The following is a 20789-nucleotide window of genomic DNA, read 5'->3' as shown; positions in this document are numbered from 1 at the left end:
AAATTAGCCAGTAATTTGTGTTCGCTAAGTCCATGATGACGTCTCCATCATATCACATTTTCATAAAAGTGACATTATAAGAAGTGATATTTCAACAAATAAAAATGGAAGATATCCGGGAAATCTGAAGTATGGGTACAATTTTCATCTTGGACTCGTGGCAAACGTGCTTAATGATAAAAACTGTCAATGTCATATATACTGTACAGATTAAAGAAAGACAGAAAGACAAAACTATTTTCTCAAAGACGTATTTATTTTGCAGCATATTGATCAGGTGTACTTTGAAAGTAACAAGTCAAACAGTCGTTTCTGATGACATCCATGATTCGGAAGAGTACATTTTGGATATTTCCAATATTTATGGTATCATGATCAAAGGCTGATTAGATTCGCACATTGAACAGATAGATGCACTGCTTTCATCAACTTGTGTAAACTACCACATTGAACAATAATAGTGTTACTTTGTGTTTATCTGAGACCCTGGTTGCCAGAGTAGTATATGGTATAGCAAATGAAAACACTGTATTTGTGCATATTCTGTTTCATGACCAATTTAATTTACCTCCTGCAGTTTTGATTCACACACAACAAATTTCACTATTATTCCACCATCCTCACCCCATCCCCACCCAAACAAAGGACTCACATTTGTAATGTGTCAGTTTCTAAAATCGATGACCTCTACACATTTCTATATTTGATTGTTCTCCATGTAAATTCAATAGGCAATAGTCATTAAATCAAATCTGATAACTGGTAAGCAATTCACATCTTGTTACTCAAAATCATGAACACATAACCAGTGGCCATAATACAACGTCTCCATGGTGACATAGGTATTAAACCTTTGCCTTGAAACCATCTTTTTCTTTTCTTAATTCTCCCATTGTTGCTATGGGATCGTGCTGACCTACATGCTTCTGAACAGACTCCTCTCTGTTGAATCAAACAAAGCAATTAAGTTATATTTTACTTTGACAAGGTTGATACAGTAAGCAAGTTGATACAGCAGGAGGACAGACATGATGATTTATGTTAACACATGGTAATTTATGTTAATATATGGTAATTTGCAGTGACATTTTATATTTAACACATGGTAATTTATGCTGATATGATAATTTATGTTAATATATGGTAATTTGCTGTGACATTTTATAATTAACACATGGTAATTTATGCTGATATGATAATTTATGTTATCAAATATCAGCATAAATTTGCAGTGACATTTTATAATTATGTTAACACATGGTAATTTATGCTGATATTTGATAATTTATGTTAATATATGGTAATTCATACTGATATCTTATAATTTATACTGAAACATGGTAATGTTTGCTCATATTATAATTCATACAAACTCAAGGTAATTTATGCTGACATTTGAGAGTCTTGTCACTACCTGTACTCATCTAGTGACGCATAGTAACAAGGCCCCTTAGGTCACTGAAAATTACCTTGGCTGAACGAAGATCTAAACATGTCAATAATATTTCTGTACATCAGAATGACTTACTTGACTCTCATAAATGGATTATAAGTGAATTCATCACCAATGGTTGACGGAATAGTTGGTTCATTCTTGGATCTCTGCATCTATATTGAAGATACAAATGAATTACAGCAATTTAATGATACAAAAATCACAGAACTGTTGGTTTGTATCATGTGTTCAAATATAAAACTTACACACTACCATGGTGATGTTCACAGAATTAATGAAGTACAGCTTCTACTAAATCCTGCCCTCTAGTGGCTGAATATTGCAGACATCGGGAAATAATGAGCTGAAGCATTTAACAAGGTTCATTCTGATTGGGTAGAAAACGTTGGGGTAAAAATACAACTTCAGCCATTGCACAAGCCTCACTTTCAACTAGATATGTACCTGTAAATGATTATGATACTCGATAAATCACTGAACTTGAGTGTTATGGGTTGTAATTGATACAATCATACACCTTTTCCATTCAAATAACTGAGCTTAGTTTAATACTCCCAAAATACCAACAAACTATATCATAGCCATGACAATAACCCCTAGTATCCATTTGAGAAAATAAAAAATAACAGTAAGACATATCAATGTTTTTGTTAAGGGCAGTAAGCAGGTAAAATTTACCTGAGTTCCCCTGTCATTTTACCGGAGTTCCCCACCAAATCTATGATATAATGTATTGGAAACTATGCCAGTTTAACATATTCCATCTTTCTATTACCGGAGTTCCCTAAACCTTAGCAAAAACACTACATATACATACCTTTGCCCAGGTTAACTTTTCTTTAATAGCGTTATTGTTTGGTTCCACATGTTGTGCAAATGTTAAATTATTTGCAGTGTATTCATGGCCACAGTATACTTTCTAAAAAAAGGAAAAAATAAAACATGAAGGAATATCCATCAGTTTGATCTGTCTTGGTTGACAATCCTCACCAGAATGACAAATTCCATACAGTTACAGCTGACCACTAGGTGGCAGTATAATCTGTCTTAGTTGACAATACTCATCAGAATGACAAATTCGATAGTTACAGCTGACCACTAGGTGGCAGTATAATCTGTCTTGGTTGACGATCCTCATCAGAATGACAAATTCGATAGTTACAGCTGACCACTAGGTGGCAGTATAATCTGTCTTAGTTGACAATACTCATCAGAATGACAAATTCGATAGTTACAGCTGACCACTAGGTGGCAGTATAATCTGTCTTAGTTGACAATACTCATCAGAATGACAAATTCGATAGTTACAGCTGACCACTAGGTGGCAGTATAATCTGTCTTAGTTGACAATACTCATCAGAATGACAAATACTATACAGCTGACCTCTAGGTGACCTCTATGGATTTGATACACAATACCAGAATCAACCAACAATCCAGGATTAGAAACTGAGAACTAGTTTGCTATACTTACTGTACTTGGAGGCAAGGCACTCAAAACTTCTATCAGTGCTCTATACATTTCTTGTGGAGTTCCTTCAAAGAATTTACCACAACCAGCTACAAAGAGTGTATCTCCTAGAGAACGGAAAACACAAACTGAACTGAGCTACTTTTGTTCAGCCAACACATATGAACCTTTTTCTCTGGTAACATTTTTTTTTTTTTGAAATTCAGTTAAATTTGTTTCAGGTGCTCTATTTTCTGATGTTTTATTGTGTCACCAACACAGATTTTGTTTATTTGCTTTCGCATTCTTTTGGTAAGTAGGAAAACATTATGATAGTAGGTAAAATTGTTTTATCAATAAAAAAAAAGCCAAAATAAATTTTACCCCTTTCTCATGGCCACTTTTATCAGTCATTCACTGTCACTAATTTTGGGATTTCCTTCATTTAACTAATTTGAATAGATTATCAGAAACTTTTGCTTTTGTATCTCCAGTATAATATAATAGAATGCGATGTGTACACATTACCTGTGAAAACAGCTTTGTCTTGGTCTGGTTCCCCAGTTACATAATAACATATGTGTCCTGATGTATGGCAGGGTGTCGACAAACACTTTACGTTTAGATCACCAATCTAATAATAAAAACATACACTGTTTACAACTTAACACAAGACATCATGCTATACACTGCTAATGTGAGAGGCAACTCAACTAAAAAAGGCATGTATTCATAGAACACCCCCCCCCCCCCCCCCACCGCTCAAATATTATTTCTGTGATTAATGCATTAATGCATCAATCTGATTGAACTCTAATGTAGAAATATGGCTTGATTTCTTTATTGACCTGTACTGGCCTTTATTGACCTTTATTTCCTGCGTATTTTACACTGTCGTATGTTTTAAATTTAGTTTTTCTGGCAGTAAACACCTTCTTACTATATTTCATATACATTGCATGTCAGAGAAATGATATCTTATGGAGGGATTGACAGACAGACAGACAGACAGACAGACAGACAGACAGACAGACAGACAGACAGACAGACAGACAGACAGAGCCCATTGTAATAGTCTCCTTCGGGAGATTAAAAAATACTGTAAGAGTATAAACTCACCTTAAATTCATCGCCATGTTTGACTTTTTTATTCAAAGCACCAATTCTATCATCCCCACCATAAACTGCCAATCCTTGTACCATGGTAACCAATTTTTCATTTCCACCAGCATGATCCCTGTAAATTATATTGACTCATTTATCACAATAGTTTTACTATAATCCTGTATTTTTGTTTTTAATAATATTAAATCTTTTTAGCCAAACCAATGTTGTGTATATTTGTCTTCTTCTACCTTTAAACATATTTAAAAAACAAATTTGCATCAAATCTGGTTCTCTTCACTCTGTCCAAACTTAGGTATAAAGACCTCTCTTATCAAACGCTGACTTAAGTACACAAAGAAACCAGTTTCTTTAATAAGAGGTACTGATTGTATTGAGCTTCTGTCTTTGATGTAAACCACATAACTTAATAATCATTTCAAATGAGAAATTGTCATTTCTTTATCTCTGCAGACATAAAGTTGAACTATAAATGCCAGTGTTCTTGTCAGCCCTGTATAGGATATTCTTACACCAAATCTTACCAGTGATGATGAGTTGTTAATACCGTTGTCAAGGTAACATTTTCTTCTTTCACTGCATCAACAACCTGTATAAACACAGAAGTTTAAATAATGCTGATATAAATGATACTTTTTTGAAATCTGTGCAGTTATTTTCAATTACGAAAACCCATAAAATTGACCATCTTCCAAAATATGTTTGACTTCTGTGATCATCACTGTTTTAAAGATACTTAATGAAAATGAAAATGAAGGTTAAAACCTACACAAACTTCTGTATCATCTAACATCATCAGGACTGATATGGTAAACCTGGAAATGTTCACTCAAGACTTACTTTCACTTATTTTGTTGGAAAACAAAAATGCAAAAATAAGTAGTTATTAAAATTCCCAACAATAAAATGTTTACCAAGTACCAAGGGATAGTAAGATAAACAAATCAAATGGGTAAACATAAAAGTAAGATAACATGGAACACCTTAGATATTATTCCCCAATATTTCTCTTCGTTCAGCCAAGGAAAATATGAGTGAGTGACCTAAAGGGTCTTTGTCACTACGAGTCACTAGACGGGTAGTGACAACCGTTAGGTTATGAGCATGTTCTGGCTGAATGAAGAAAAATATTGGGAATAATATAATTATACCATCGCTAGAAATATAAAAAAGAAATTGTGGAAAATAATTTTGAACGTTTTGACTCACATTTCAAACACAGCAGAACTAACAATGTAGACACACCTTGTCGTGATATAGACACACATTGCTGAGATGTAGAACGACCAGAGTATATATTCCATATTTTTTTGTTTAACCAGACTCATCCGTGGTATAAATGTCAATTCTATTCCCAGTGATATTCTCACCTTTTCTGGTTGAACAGGATCAACTATGGCTGCAGTCTTTGACTTCTCATCAACTAACAAATACATATAGTTATCATCCAAAGCTGGTAGAAGACGGACTTTCATATCTGGTTGTGTAATTGTTACAGGTCTGGAGTGAAATTGCTTCTTATCAAATATACTCGGGAAAACCACAGGTTTGACAAAACTCTTCCTTGTAATGAGAGCTGTAATATAGTAAAAAGTTTTTAAAAAATTACAGAAACTTTAATTTAGTTCAGCAGTCAAGCGATTCACATACACATGTCTCAGGGTTCCACACTATAAAATCCAGATATAAGGGTTGCTACACATAATGTCAAATTCTAGGACTTTCCAGCACTTTTCATTAGTTTTCCAGGAATATCCATATCAACTTTGGTCATCTTCCAGTAGTGTTGACCAGTGATATACATTTTGTTTGTCAACATAACCTGTTGCCAATATGTCACCTATTTAATCAACACTTTACAACAGTACTGTCAATCATTTATTTGATCTCTGAACATTGAACAATTTTCCAGAAGTTCCAGGAGTCGATCACATTTTTTCCGGGATCTTCCAGAACTTAATTTTCAGAACTTAAAGTTCCAGGAGCATATGAACCCCATATATGGATACACACACAAAAAAAAACATTGTTTGTTAACAGCAATTTACATGATTTATGACACTACAGCTTTTGTTTAACACCAACTGGTGACTTGACATTCTTGGTCGGGCCAACATCAGTTTTGAACACATATCACTTTATCTTACTCATACTATAGTGCGTTAACTTTGTGATGACAAATTTACACCAAATGTTCCAAAATAGACCTTTTACAGCAAATGTTATCAAAAGCCTTGTGAAAATAGACAAAACATCTCTAAAGATGTCTGCTGGTCACTACAACCAAGGGTACAACAAACCTACTTTTCAATTGCTTATTTCAGTTCAAATTACAAAGATGTTATCAACCCTTCTTCTAATAATGATGTACAAACTTGTACTAGGCACTCTGACTACAGAATGACAAATTCAGTAAAATTTCACTGCAGTGCAGACTACAACAAGAAGCACTCTCACAGTTAGTGGCTGACATCACGTAAGTTCCAAAGCAATTCAAATATTGCAAACATCAAATGCAAGAGAGCAAAATGCTGAAACACCAACAGTATAAATTATAAAATGATTGACAAGAAAAGTGATAATTTCAGTATGAACCCAATTTCATATCAAATAACTTTTTAAGTACAATTCAACTGTGTGGGTTTTTTTTTTTTTACCTTTAGAGGGCTTTTCTTTTCCCTGCTAATGTCTACAACATGCAACACTACTTGATCTCCTATACCACAAAAAACGCTGATTCATATTTGTTGTTTATTATATCGCCCCCAACGGCCATTAGGTCAAGTGCGCGCTGTGCTTTCAGCCTGCTTTACACCATGTACATGCATGGAGTTATGTACGTATCACATGTCCTCCATGGAGGAATAATAGAATACATTCTGACGTGTATTGTCATAACATAGCATGGATGTTAAAAAGTACATTGTATGTGTAATTCCCGGATAAATTATCCGTGAGCCAGGCATTGGCGGGGACAAAGATTTGGACCAGTCCCATAGTCATACGCTTGACAATGTCATGACAATTGACATCAAATCATGTGTTTGTAATATTGCAATGCTACCGAATACTGAAATGTAATTTTTCATTTGTAAATATATGTAATAGATACGATGAAACATTTCTGTCTTGTCCAAAAAAGAAATTAAAAAAAAAAACACGCGCATCATCTTTTTTGTTGACGTCCCTGGTCTGATCTGTACCCTGGGTGACAGCGAGTCGTCTGGCATGGCCGGCCATGCATGAAGTTGACGGTCACTGAGCGTAACTGAGTGAGAGGGTTATCTACAGTAGTGTCCAAGTCATAGCCGTCGGAATACCTGTGTGATATTGATCGCCTACCTGTTTTTCCTCCCACAGATATACATGCAAACTTGTGTAGCACTCGGGTTACTGTGGACCACATTGGTTCAACTTTGATCCGGAAGTACAGGGGGTGTCACATCACATATATTGGCACGATGTTGTACTATATATAGTACTGGAAGTTGATTTTTTTTAAAATTTGTGCCATGCTCGTTTGCATGTGTGATTTACGTAAACAACAACAACAACAACAACAACAACAACAACAACAAAAGCACCCAAAGAAGTCCATAATATCTGGCCTACAACACAATTTCAAACTAGAAGCAGTCCAATTACAGAAGTTCTGTTATTTTTGTTCTTGTTTTTGTAATCAGTGTTGAATTTGTTTTGACTTGGAGTACTGTTCTGGGTGAGACAGCACTGGGATATGTTCCACGACAGTGATGGTGTCAAGGTCGATGATGCTAACACATGACATTAAATTTGACAAAAACATTATTCTAAAGAACAACACACGCGGTGTATTAATAGACGTGAATCAATTGTCATATCAGTGGACGATATTAAAATCATCTGATGATGATAGAATACTGACATTTTTGATAAGTAATATTCGGAAACTTGTTACTAAAGCACCTTTACATTTATCTTGGTGAATTCAATGTCGAGTTGTTGTACCAATGTACAGACATTTTTACAGCTATATCACACGAGTTGGGGAATTTTTGTTCCCAACTCCTGTGCGATATTAGCCTACCTCTGCAGACTTCAAGAACTATCGTTACTTATGCACTATATTCTCCTTTCCTAACTAACATTTTTACTTTTTCGAATTTACGCTCCGAGAACGGGAAGCGTTTATCATGGACTGGGATAATTACTATTCCTGACTGCATTCAGTTTACATCTTTGTTCTTGTATCAATTTGACGTGAGATAGGTTGATAGTTTGACTTAGTTATTGATGAAACCATTTTTAGTAATTGTCTGTTAGTTTGGTTATTGTCACATATGTAAGCTTATACGACTTATATAGGTGTATTTATTTTGTTCACACGTCGCGTAGGTGAGATTCGTATAGTTTTACAGCACATATAGATGAGATGATGCGAGAATCGTAGATATTTTTTTCTCTCTCATCGTCAACCAGCTAGCATCAGTGTTAAATGCCATACACGAGCCGTTAAACGTTTACTCCAACGTGACGCTGATTTTATTGCTGTATATATTACCTTTCTAAAAGATTAATTAGAGCAATTACTGATGACAGATATCTCAATATCTATGTTGAATACATATTTTACCGGCAATTTAATGTTAGCTATGGAAATACAAGTACATGTGATGTCTGACTCGGATGACGGCACATTGTCAACACACAGTAGGTATATATATGTTAAATGTAAACATAATGTACAAATACAATCAGGACATTCCATATACTTTGCACCTGCGCTGTTGGAACTCCGGGAATGAGAGATGATGTATTAGATATCGCCGAAAGGTGTCATTCCAGACCCATTTACACGTGCTTGACTATTACCAATGCTATCACATCAGATGTACGAACGAATTGATATGGACGACATACAAGAAGAATCGGCGGACAATTTCAGCGAGAGAGGAAGAATTATCCCGGACTCTCCACTCGAGGGAGACGGAAAAGAAAATGGCGGCGAGAGACGTATCGGCGTTGGGAATGCACCGAAGGACAGATATAACTTAGTGTATTGTGCGATGGTGTTGTCGGGTATTGGATTTTTACTCCCATACAATAGTTTCATTACGGCGGTCGATTATTTTCACATGAAATACCCCGGCAGCACCATTGTGTTCGATATGAGTCTTACGTATATTCTGGTGGCTTTTGGTGCCGTCCTCTTAAACAATGTTTTAGTCGAGACGTTCAGTTTACACACAAGGATATCATTCGGTTATCTCATAGCGTTCATTTCTCTGACATTTGTGGCAATATTTGAGGTAGGATTAGAGGTATTCGCACATGATCTCAGCTACATCGTTATTTTAATAGCGGTGGCCGCGGTTGCCCTTGGATGTACGGGTAAGCAATTATTACCAATTTTCTTAATGTTATAGCCATATTGATTTAATTAAGTTTATCTTGTCACTTCAATTGACCTTCATTAATGTTTCATGAATTCGTTACACAGATATTGTATTTTTTTTTCAATATTCATATTTATATAATTTTGTATTTGCCTTATGTCATTACATCACGTCCGTAAAAAAAGTAGAGGCTATATATTCGGTGCAAATATTGTATCATTATTATTATAAAATTAAGTGATATTACAATAATGTGATTTGTGGATACTCAAAGCCATTAGTACAATTCTATCTCGTTCTACGTCCATGTCGGGTTTCTTACAACTGTACATGTGTGTATGACATATCAACAATCTTCTCACTGCGTTGTCAAACACACACTTTGCTATTAATCCTTACGATTAGATCTTGTCAATTAAATACATGAGAATACACTTTATTTAAATGTTGTCTGTTAGTTTACCTCATCTGGGATCAATACACGTCTGTTCTAATTTGAAATGAGCAAAGTCCTATTTTTTTTATCAACGTCGTGTGTAAAGCTATATAGCCTGGTCATATATGGTAAAAACTGTGATGATATTCTTCACATATTCTTCCTCTTAAAAAGTACAAAACGAAAAACGAAGTGTGTACGATTATAGCGTCGAATTGTCGTTACTTTTAAATCCAACATTGAGATTTGTTTGCTACTAGGATGATCAGATTAAACAAAGTGGATTTAAGGGCTTACTATTTAAAGATGCGACCTCGTATAAGAATGAGTAGTATAAAGTCAACCACTTTGTGATGTTACAACGTAAAACCTAATATAACTCGGTGATGTTGAAACTGAGTTACTCGAATATACTGCGTATCAAACACTCGGTGGATTTTAACCCAATATGACTGCATGTATCAAACACTCGGTGATTTTCATGCCCAAAATGACGTCATGTATCAAACACTCGGTGAACTATGACGTATAAGACACTCGGTGATTTTCGAGCCCAATTAATGTGACGTCACGTATCAAACACGCGGAAAGTTGTGACTCTGTGATTTAAACCCAATATGACGTATCACATTCTCGGTGATTTTCAAGCCCAATATGACGTCATGTATCAAACACTTGCTTGGTGATTTACTTGTAAAAATCAAACTCTTGGTGATTTTCAAGCCCAATATGACGTATCAAATAAACAGTATATGCAAACAAACAGTTGGGTGATTTCCAGACATTAATATATTGATGAAGCTCATAACGGAAATGACATTTATAATTTACCATCTATATTAATTGTATGCAGCAATCAAAAACGGAAGCCAGGGCATTGAAAAATGTTGAAATAGAAGCAAATATTTTAATAATTGGGATGTTGTAATATTTAGAAGTAAAGGTTGTCTGTCTACTTCGTGTTTAATATTTTGGCGTGCAGGTGACAGGTAATTCGATGTAGGTGGTGGTGTTTGTGTAGAAAAGATTTCAGGACCATGTTATTTTCAGCATGTGGTGTCCACTTTATTGCTTCTTTCAACTATGTAAACGTACACCTGAAAAAAAGCGACGAACTGGGAAATATGTATACAGTTTAGTGAAAGTTCGCATGTACAATAGTCTAAAAACCATGTCTGCCCCATGTCTTTCTTGTGTACAGGAACGCTTGGCCACCAAGCTATGTAGAGCAATCTGATTAAAATATGATATTATAGGCTTACGGTTTCCTTTATTTACCTTAATGTCTATCGTACAGTGTCGTTTTGTTGTCGTTGTCATTCTATGAGTTGCTCGTTTCTTTGGATGAGGACGGGACAACGTAGATCCAGGTTAATAGGACGGGACAAGAGATCCACGCCAATATTTTATTTCAATATCACTATAATTGCTAATTATAGGTCTCTGTTTTTGTAAAGAATAAGAAACATATCTCACTTTCTTAACGAAACCTCCCAACAAACATGTATGATTCATATTTGCAGATATAATACGGTATAACCTAAAACATTTCAAGTATATAGAACGCGGCATGACTAGCAATTAATCGTTGTGGTGAACAACTACTCCAAGGTCAAAACCCAATATAGAAATATTCACGTGACTACACCCAATCAAATAAGTCATTCATTATAGGACTTATTAATTGCGACATTAAGAGCTATTCATAGTTGTTATGGTAACCGTTGATGTAGAGCTCTCTTTCACCGCGATATTTGCAAAACACAAAACATTGCAATTATGTACTAGCTATAGTTACAGCAAATAATGAAATTTAGTAGTAGAAGTTACTGTGTGTATTACAGAATTATACATGCGGCGAAGTAATCGTTTTGCCACTTATCAACTCATAATTGTTCTCACGCTTCATAGTCAGGACCCCGACGATTGCTTTGATGTACAATATTATACAACCAGTTTCACGTTACTCTTTCACTTGATTCAATCATGCAGAAACCAACACGAAACTACATACTCTAAACTTACAATGTAAGATGAAAGAGATAGATTGTAATTTCTTGCTACATTGTGTCTAATTATGAACTGAGCCATTTAAACATACTGCAATTCGGTGCAGACACGCCATTGTTTTGGCGTCTGTATTTTGATGACTGCACCGTGGCAGGTTATTCACAAAATGTTACAAGAAACTCTATTCATTAAATTTTGATCGCGTAGTTTCCTATCGGTTTCTGTGTGGTTGTATCAAACAAAGTAGGTGAATGGTGACATGAAACGAGTTGTAAGGCAAGGCAATCGTTTAAATGCCCAGGAATTCGTTGACCCTAAAGGCTGGTTCTAATGTTGACGACATAACACTAGTATAAAAGGAAACTGTGCATGGTCATACAAATATGAGTATAAGAGTAGAGCAGATACTGACGTCGTCATCATCATCATCATCATCATCATCATCATCATCATCATCATCATCATCATCATCATCATCATCATCATCATCATCATCATCATCATCATCATTTTTAAGGAACATTTATTCCAGTTTAAACCCTGTTACAATTAAGAAACTAAAAAAATGAATGCAAGGGTAGCATAGCAGGACGAAGGTACACAAGTGAAATGATGTACAAAGATACCTGTCAGTTACAATATTATCGGTAGTGACAAAGTATGTAGACGGGTTTTGTGTTGACACACATTCTCATTATTTTCGTGAAGGAGAGTTCTGATCGAAAAACGGTGAAAAGGACGGGAAATATGGTAATGATGTATGCACAATATTAACAGTGAAAATGTATAAAAAGGACGAATTCGGTACACGTAGTACTAGAAAATTACAATTGGGTGGTTAAAAGTCTACTTGGACTTGACCGTTGGTGACCTTGTATATTGTGTTGTCGTCGTCCCCATCATCATCACGACACTAAATACATTTCAATCTGAGTAAAAATGAAGAAATAAAATGGGCATTCGATCGAATTGTAAGTCATTATCGCAAAACCGCAATCCTCTTTCGTGGAAATGGTACAATTACCCATTGCGATTTTCTGCAACCCCGGTATCAAAATGATTAATTGTTCTTAGTACGTAAGGAAATGTCTGAGATTCTCTTCCGATTGAAAAACTACCTACCCGCCCTTGATTTCTGTTACATGTCCCTGAAGTCCCCGTCCACTTAATACTGTTGCATCTAATTCATGTTCAATTGGCTATTCCCACTACGAGTGAATATACAGTTTGCCATGGCGGTGTCAAAGGTTACAGATTTACGTTCAATATCCGACGTCACAAGTGTATCGCAAAGCCCACGTTTACAAGGATCGATCTTGTATGATTAGTATCAGATAGTCTAATTTTGTTTCCATGCATAACGTATTCATCGTAAACTTATCAATCATTAAAAGTATACTTTAAAGGGGCATGTTACAATCCCATGTCATCGCATTAGTGTTATCTTAATAAGGATTGAATGACGTCATATTCATTTGTTTGTTCTAGGTTTTTTACACCTAGATTTTAATCCTAATCCGATGCGAGGACGTGGTAAATTGCCATGGCAACGTTACGCGTGCATATCTCAACCATCGCTAATTATTTATTGCATATTCATGGACAAATCTGTACAGTTATGATTTGTATGCCTTGCAATACATTGTGGTGTCACTTTGTATCAACTTCACATCAGGAATACTATTACATTAATCAAATATTTATATATCACTGTAAATGTGGCAATCAAGGTCACAAAACGCATCACCGGATATCTACATTGAATCATTTGTGGTCATCTCACGTAGACAGATGGCTACCTACGTACGTCTTGTCATTTGTGGTCGGTCAGCATCAGACTGCCAGGTGGGCGGCCGACTCCGTCAGTAAAAATTGTTTATCACGTACATTAATCATTCACAAATTGAACTCAGATACAACTATTATTTAAATCCTGAAATCCTAGTTTTGTAATAAAAATTGTTGTCATTCTAACTTTATTTCTGCGTACCCTATATACGTACATGTATATTGTTTATATGTATTGTTCTTTTCACCTGTACCAACGGAGTCGGACATTTTTATTCGATAATTACATGTAGTAAGTTGGAAGAACATCATCCTCGCAAACCACAGAGCTGTTATTTCTTCCTCTTCCGTCTTGGGCGGTGCCGTAAAAGAGGCTGTAGTTTACGACGATTGACTAAGAATTCACCGCGCAACACGAGAAACAACTTGCAACAGTATAGTTGTAGAAAATCCGAATTGCTTCTGATTGCTCTCTAAGTTAGATACTAAAGTCATACAGTTACACGGTTAGTTTATAAAAATGGTTGTCTAACTTTATTTCAGTCTAATCTACGAATACGCCGAGTGAATCAAATCGGATCGCAATAAAAATATTTACACAGTAAAAAGCTATCTAGCCATCGTTTGTAAACAGTAAATCATAAGCTCATATATATAACATTTAGATATATAGTCAGGTAGTGACCTACTATATATCTTGCCTTGATATCCTAGGATAAAGAATATTGATTCGAAATGTCAGGATTGAATTTATTGATCGGGACTGTTTCACTCGTTCCTTATGCACTTCTATATATATATGCTGTTTATTGTATATGTTAAATGAAACTGCTTAATATATATATATATATATATATATATATATATATATATATATATATATATATATATATATATGTGTGTGTGTGTGTGTGTGTGTGTACAATGTCTACGTTGGAGTAAACAGTGCTCAATATATTATATGTATAGTGTGTGTGTGTGTAATTATGTGATTAATAGCTAACTACATTGACTACAATATCTATTGCATATTTTTATTTCACCAATACTTAAACACATTGCATTGAAAAATAGAATGTGAATAACATAATATCTGCTGAAGCTAAGTTAAATATTGTATTTGATTTATTTGTCCATCAATAACACGGTTTCACCAATAATCATGTCTGTTCTATTTGTGAATTCAATCATATTGCATGCTTCTATGCCAATTTTGGTTTCCATAGCAAAAGTCAGTTCTATAATAAGTCATTAAATACACTACATCTTTAACTTCCTGTCTCTATTCATTCCTAGTCCAGCAATCAAGTTTCTATGGTTACGCCAGTATGCTTCCTAAACGATTTACCCAGGGGATTATGACAGGAGAGAGTAAGTTGGAACACCTACGTATATGATATAATGTAATGTACTGCGTGACGATGAAAGTCATTTGTTGTCTATATACCAAGAAACATTATTTTACATTACATTACATTACATCACATCAAATTACATTACATTACATTACATTACATTACTGTATATTATATTACATTACATTACATTATATTAATTTACATTACATTACACTACATTACATTATATTACATTACTTTACATTACATTACTTTATATTACATTACATTAATTTATATTACATTACATTACACTACATTACATTATATTACTTAGTACATTACTTTACATTACATTACACTACATCACATCAAATTACTTTACATTACATTACATTACATTACATCACATTAAATTACTTTACATTACATTACATTACATTACATTACACTACATTACATTATATTACATTGATTGTGTGCCCTTCTCTAAATGATTCATGTGAAAACCTCTTCGATATAAATTTCTTGTCGAACATGATTACATAAGGCCTAAAAAAATTTGTGATTCCGATGACGCTGAATTTTAGAATAGGTGGGGTAGGTAGATTTTTTAAATTTTATTTTACTATATATTTTTTTCATGTGTGAGTGTATAGTTCAGGTTTTCCATTGTTTTCCATATAATCTCTGTGTTACTTATTTCTTCCTATCAGATCTACAGCCATTAATACAGATTGGAAGAACAGTTTTAGAGTGTCTTTTTATGTTGATGTCAGTTTCTGCATTCCCTATTTCTCGTGAGACTTCACACAATTTTGAGATTTTATTATTTTTTTCTCGAACACGTAAACATGTTTTAGGGTCGGCAGTAAAAAAACTAGGCGGAACCAAACAATTAATTTTTAGGCATAATCATTATATATATATATATATATTCTACGAGTTTGATACTATTTACTTTACTATATATATATATATATATATATATATATATATATATATATATATATATATATTTGTGTGTGTGTGTATAATATTATATATATTAGTATATATATACATGCATAAACTAGTGGAGCTGGAGGTGTAATATTATGTGATTATCTTTCTACTGCAAGGTGCCGCCGGACTGCTGACCTCCATCAACCGAATTGTTACAAAGCTGTTACTTAAGGACGAGCGGGTCAATACTATTATCTTCTTCTGCATTTCTATAGTCTTTGTGATTGCATGTTTTATCTGTCATCACGTGACCAGAAGAACTGATTTCATTCGTCATCACATGATGCTGATAAAGAATGCTAAAGCATCAGAGGATGAGAAGTGCGTGGCCAATGTGGATGACGAAGAAGTAAGAATAGTAAGCAAGTGTAGTTATAGACGATATCATTGTCCATCGGTGTTCATCAGTATACATAGTAACTGTTGTGTTTGTTTAATAATGATGAAGTTTGTAATTTGGTTAAGTTGAAGATGACTTCCTATAACACATGTAGTTTGTACATATAAACATAGACCCCCCACTGGAGGGGCTATGATATAAACAAACTGTTTATAAGTCTTTGATGTGGAGTACTAGATATACACAATAGGTGTAGACCTATATGCAATAAAATACAGTATATTAGACTTATAAAATACATAGATTGACATCATTTATGGATTGACAGATTTACAAAGTATATAGATTGACCGCATGTATAGACTTACAAAGTACATAGATTGAAAAAAAAAATAACTTAGATGATAAATATCTAGTGAAATTTATTTCTCAAAAATAATAACTTGTTATACTTTCTATCCCCAGCATGCTCGTGTTAGTTCTTCTCAGGTGTCATGTGATCAAGAAATGACGTCATATGACGACACAAAGGATCCGTTTGATCCTAACCAATCACCGGAGAGTGACATGACAGTTGATGTACAAATTTCTGGTAAAGCGCTCAAGAAATATGTTGGCATGGCAACTGCCATTAAACGTAAGGTCAAATTCAATTATTCGGCAAGTATCAACGTGTTTATATCACTTTTTATATTTTTTTTGTTGCATCCTTCCATGAGAGAGAGAGAGAGAGAGAGAGAGAGAGAGAGAGAGAGAGAGAGAGAGAGAGAGAGAGAGAGAGAGAGAGAGAGAGAGAGAGAGAGAGAGAGAGAGAGAGAGAGAGAGAGAGAGAGTTGTGTTTTATTTGAACGAATTTTTAGCAACTCCGTACAGTGTGAAAAAAATCATTCTGTTAATGTTCATTACCTGGAACCAGTATATTAATGATAACGCCATCGTGTAAGAAGGAAATAACTGTCACGGTTATAATATAACACCGGTCGAAATGAAGCAAATTCTTCTGTTAGAGTATCATTATCTGCATGAATTCATCTGACTAAGAAACTGTCTTTACTTATTTTATTGTATACCTAGGTGGTATTATGTTAAGATATGAAGCGTCCCGCACACTGTGGACCTATATGTTATCTATCGGCATGGCTTACTTCGTAACACTCTGTCTATTTCCCGGTATTGTGTCAGAGGTAATCAGCTGTTCATTGGGTGAATGGATGCCAGTTATATTAATGGCACTTTTCAATGCATTTGACTTCATTGGCAAGGTTAGACACTTTCTGTACTCTGAATGTTTACAACGTTACGGTGCTTCCAGTTATCAGTTCAATTACATTGATTTAAACAATTCCGAGACATACTATACTGGCACTACAGTTATAGACAAAAAAATGTACATTATACATAATTACATCATACTCTTACATTAAAATGTATTAAGATGAAACTAGCCAAATTTTACGTGCAATTATTCGTATTCGCTGATCGGTGTCTATGATAGCAGGTACAGATCAACAATGTATAGCAGATGCCCTGTTTTATGTAAGTTATTGTATGTGCTTCCATTGCCCAAATGCCAAATCGCAAAATGTGGGGGAAAATTGGCGTTGACGATAGTATTTTGATGATTCAAAATTTGCGAACGCCAAGCAGGGATGATTACACTTTTTGTCATAAATACTTAGCATTTTGGTATTTGAGACACACACAATCCCTTGTTTGAGACACACATGCACATATATTCAACAAGATATGCAAAAACTAAGTCATATATTGAGGTAGTTTACTGTAGTATAAAGTCTTGGACGTGTCTTTGTACAACCTTTGAATTAAAATTGAGTTGAAATATAGTCATCTAGGATAGCGCACACCCAGGGCGCAGGGAGCATGGTGATAAATGATTTTATTTTGTGTTTTTTTTTTTCTTTTCCCTGGCTTATCTTCGCTTCCGGCTAAAAATTCACTTCATCATGTTAAAATTTAGTGACTTCATAAAAACAATTTGTCCATTCTTTTACTCCTCAAATCCTCTGTCTAAATGAAAATATCTCTAACTATTATTACCAAGGTATCAGTTAGACTGACACTTTACCTTGCGTCGTAACTCCCAGGAGATTATCACACCTGTCCACCAAAATATTCAATCGTATGCTGATTATGAAGTGTAGGTATAGACCCCACATGAAGTGTGTAGGGTTGATGGTGTAAGCTGGATGAACGAATGAATACTTAGCCGGATGAGAGGACTAGTCAGGGAAAGAAAGAAAGAAAGAAAGAAAGAAAGAAAGAAAGAAAGAAAGAAAGAAAGAAAGAAAGAAAGAAAGAAAGAAAGAAAGAGAAAGGAAAGAAAGAAAGAAAGAAAGAAAGAAAGAAAGAAAGAAAGAGAAAAGAAAGAAAGAAAGAAAGAAAGAGAAAAGAAAGAAAGAGAAAGAAAAATCAACAGAAAAGTCGGTTTTATTCCATCTCAAGATAAATAAATGAATATATACGTATATTCTCTTTCGGTTATTTCACAGGCTAAACTTTTTACCGTACCATTTTGAAATTTACGATTTATATTACTCCGAAACTTTAGGTTCTGTAAAACGGTTCCCCAACCACTGATTGGTCAAGCGCCACCGTGACAATCGCCGCCTATCAGTAACTCTGTATACTTTGGCTCCGCCTTGTCGAAGTATAAATATATATATATAATACTATATCATTTTATTTTTTAATTTTGTAGATAATTGCAGCTATACCTTACGAATGGAAGGGCGGTAGATTAGTATTAGTTACATCATCACGTATTCTGATTGTACCCTTGATGATGATATGCGTTGCACCACGTGACTCTCCCATCCTATCCCACGAATCTTGGTCTATGATATGTTCAATTCTCCTGGGAATTACTAATGGTTACTTTGGAAGTGTTCCGATGATCCTGTCTCCGGGAAAAGTTCCTGCCGAACAAAAAGAATTATCTGGTAAGTTGGTAGCACAGGAAGGTTGAATCGTGCATGTAGTGTGGAACCTCTGATGTATTTAGAAACTCGCGTAACTGTATCTCGACTAGGACGCTGCATAAGTTGATTCACCAATTACTTGTACCAAGAAAATGTTTACTGAAAAAGACAATGGCGCATTATACTATAATAACAACGACACAAACAATGCAAAGTCGACAAAAGCGAATATAGTTTACAATACAATTCTGAATACGTGGCATACCACTGCTTGCACGCGGGGCGGCGCTGTGGCTTAGTTGGTTAAAGCGCCTGTCTAGTAAACAGGAGATCCTGGGTTCAAATCCCAGCAGTGCCTTTCTTTTACCGTTCCAATGCATTTTTTTTGTTATAGCGACTCCCAATCTGATAAAAATCCGATGTGATGAAAGCGTCTAAATGCTTTATTTATATCTATTTTCATCGTTTTGTGTCGTTTGTTTTCGTACCGAGTGATCGCCGCCTTCCCTTTTGTAGATTACACCGGTTCAGATGTGGGAATAGAAGGCGGCGATCACTCCGAAGAAAACAAACGTCACAACACGATGAAAAGAGGTACATAAGGACATCTAGCTGCTTTCACCACATCGGATTTTAATCAGATTGAGCGACACCTATAGCGCCTACAGCGTTGGAACATAGTGCATCCGATCCGGAAGTAGTACATTCGCTAATGTAAATTTTCTTTTTTTCAAAACATTACATGTAATCGAGTCACTCCTCCATTTATAATGTATAGGTCATCGACCTGTGTTGTGTACACTCTTTGTAGTGTATGCTTTTTTACATACATGCATTACTCCACTTTCCCATCTCTGTACTGGAAGGAGTTACAGGCAGTCGCCATTTTCTCTAAAACCAACTTGTTCATTATCTTTGGTTTGTGTTGTTGACTTACAGGAAATATCATGACATTATCGTATAATATCGGATTAACGACTGGTTCAGGTGTGGCTTATCTCCTCAACTTTATCCTCGGACCATCAAATGCATCAATGGGTCGTTGTACAGCCTTCAGTCCAGACGTCACACTGGCTCCAACTTGATCATCGGTATAACATGGACACAGGCTATCAAAAGACCTACTTACCATGCTTACATGTATCCAGGAGCAGGGTCTAACAGCATACCTCTCGGCGCAGGACACTCCTCCAGGCCGGGCACCTCCAGGCGCAGGCCGCATTGTTTGCGCATGTGCAGTTCAATGTAAACTTAAACATAGATGGCGTTCTCCGTTAGACTGTCGACAGTCGCTCGCGCCTTTTTCCCCAAAGTTTTATCTAAACTCCGATCCGGCGCAACACTAGTCTAATCGCAAACTGATATCGAGGGCCGAAGGCCCGAGCTTCGCAATACGGCCCTCGAAATCAGTTTGCGATTATACTATTACTAGTGTTGTGCCGGACCGGAGTTTAGATAAAACGTAGGGAAAAAAGGCGCGAGCGACTGTCGACAGTCTAGTTCTCCGTGTGCGCAGGGAAGTACACCA

At 35.3% G+C, this 20789-nt stretch overlaps 2 protein-coding genes and 1 non-coding gene across 4 annotated transcripts; 2 read left to right on the top strand and 1 right to left on the bottom strand.

The window, feature by feature from the left end:
* Positions 1 to 246: 246 nt before the first annotated feature.
* Positions 247 to 18479, bottom strand: LOC144434990 (hydroxyacylglutathione hydrolase, mitochondrial-like). 2 transcript variants are annotated; one of them, XM_078123522.1, is made up of 9 exons: positions 18409 to 18479; positions 5402 to 5607; positions 4556 to 4620; positions 4026 to 4143; positions 3435 to 3540; positions 2931 to 3034; positions 2274 to 2375; positions 1529 to 1608; positions 247 to 942 (listed from the first exon to the last, which is right to left on the bottom strand). In XM_078123522.1, exons 2-9 carry the CDS (start codon positions 5504 to 5506, stop codon positions 846 to 848), a joined length of 777 nt encoding a protein of 258 aa, XP_077979648.1. In that variant the 5' UTR covers positions 5507 to 5607; positions 18409 to 18479; the 3' UTR covers positions 247 to 845. The 2 variants fall into 2 exon arrangements, with proteins under 2 accessions (XP_077979648.1, XP_077979647.1); XM_078123521.1 differs by lacking the exon at positions 18409 to 18479 and adding an exon at positions 7374 to 7441.
* LOC144435399 (equilibrative nucleoside transporter 4-like) lies at positions 8304 to 20346 on the top strand. The gene is made up of 8 exons (XM_078123995.1): positions 8304 to 8318; positions 8900 to 9401; positions 14937 to 15011; positions 16099 to 16340; positions 16788 to 16959; positions 17397 to 17584; positions 19042 to 19282; positions 20201 to 20346. Exons 1-8 carry the CDS (start codon positions 8304 to 8306, stop codon positions 20344 to 20346), a joined length of 1581 nt encoding a protein of 526 aa, XP_077980121.1.
* Positions 19546 to 19619, top strand: Trnat-agu (transfer RNA threonine (anticodon AGU)). Its single transcript has one exon. It is a non-coding gene; the product is annotated as a tRNA-Thr (tRNA).
* Positions 20347 to 20789: the final 443 nt, after the last annotated feature.

The sequence above is a fragment of the Glandiceps talaboti genome, chromosome 5 (genome assembly GCF_964340395.1).
Source record: "Glandiceps talaboti chromosome 5, keGlaTala1.1, whole genome shotgun sequence".
Lineage (NCBI taxonomy): Eukaryota > Metazoa > Hemichordata > Enteropneusta > Spengelidae > Glandiceps > Glandiceps talaboti.
The sequence above is the reverse complement of the archived record's forward strand: the minus strand, read 5'-3'. Positions and strand labels throughout refer to the sequence as shown.

Excerpts from the sequence above, each read along its gene's own strand:
- LOC144434990 (XM_078123521.1), bottom strand. The coding sequence starts at position 7,437 with ATGTGGTCCACAGTAACCCGAGTGCTACACAAGTTTGCATGTATATCT. Across the intron at positions 4,144-4,555 it reads TTAACAACTCATCATCACTG|GGATCATGCTGGTGGAAATG; the intron begins GTAAGATTTGGT and ends TATAATTTACAG. Across the intron at positions 3,541-4,025 it reads AACATGGCGATGAATTTAAG|ATTGGTGATCTAAACGTAAA; the intron begins GTGAGTTTATAC and ends TTTTATTATTAG.
- LOC144435399 (XM_078123995.1), top strand. Across the intron at positions 17,585-19,041 it reads CATTTGACTTCATTGGCAAG|ATAATTGCAGCTATACCTTA; the intron begins GTTAGACACTTT and ends TTAATTTTGTAG. Across the intron at positions 19,283-20,200 it reads CGAACAAAAAGAATTATCTG|GAAATATCATGACATTATCG; the intron begins GTAAGTTGGTAG and ends GTTGACTTACAG.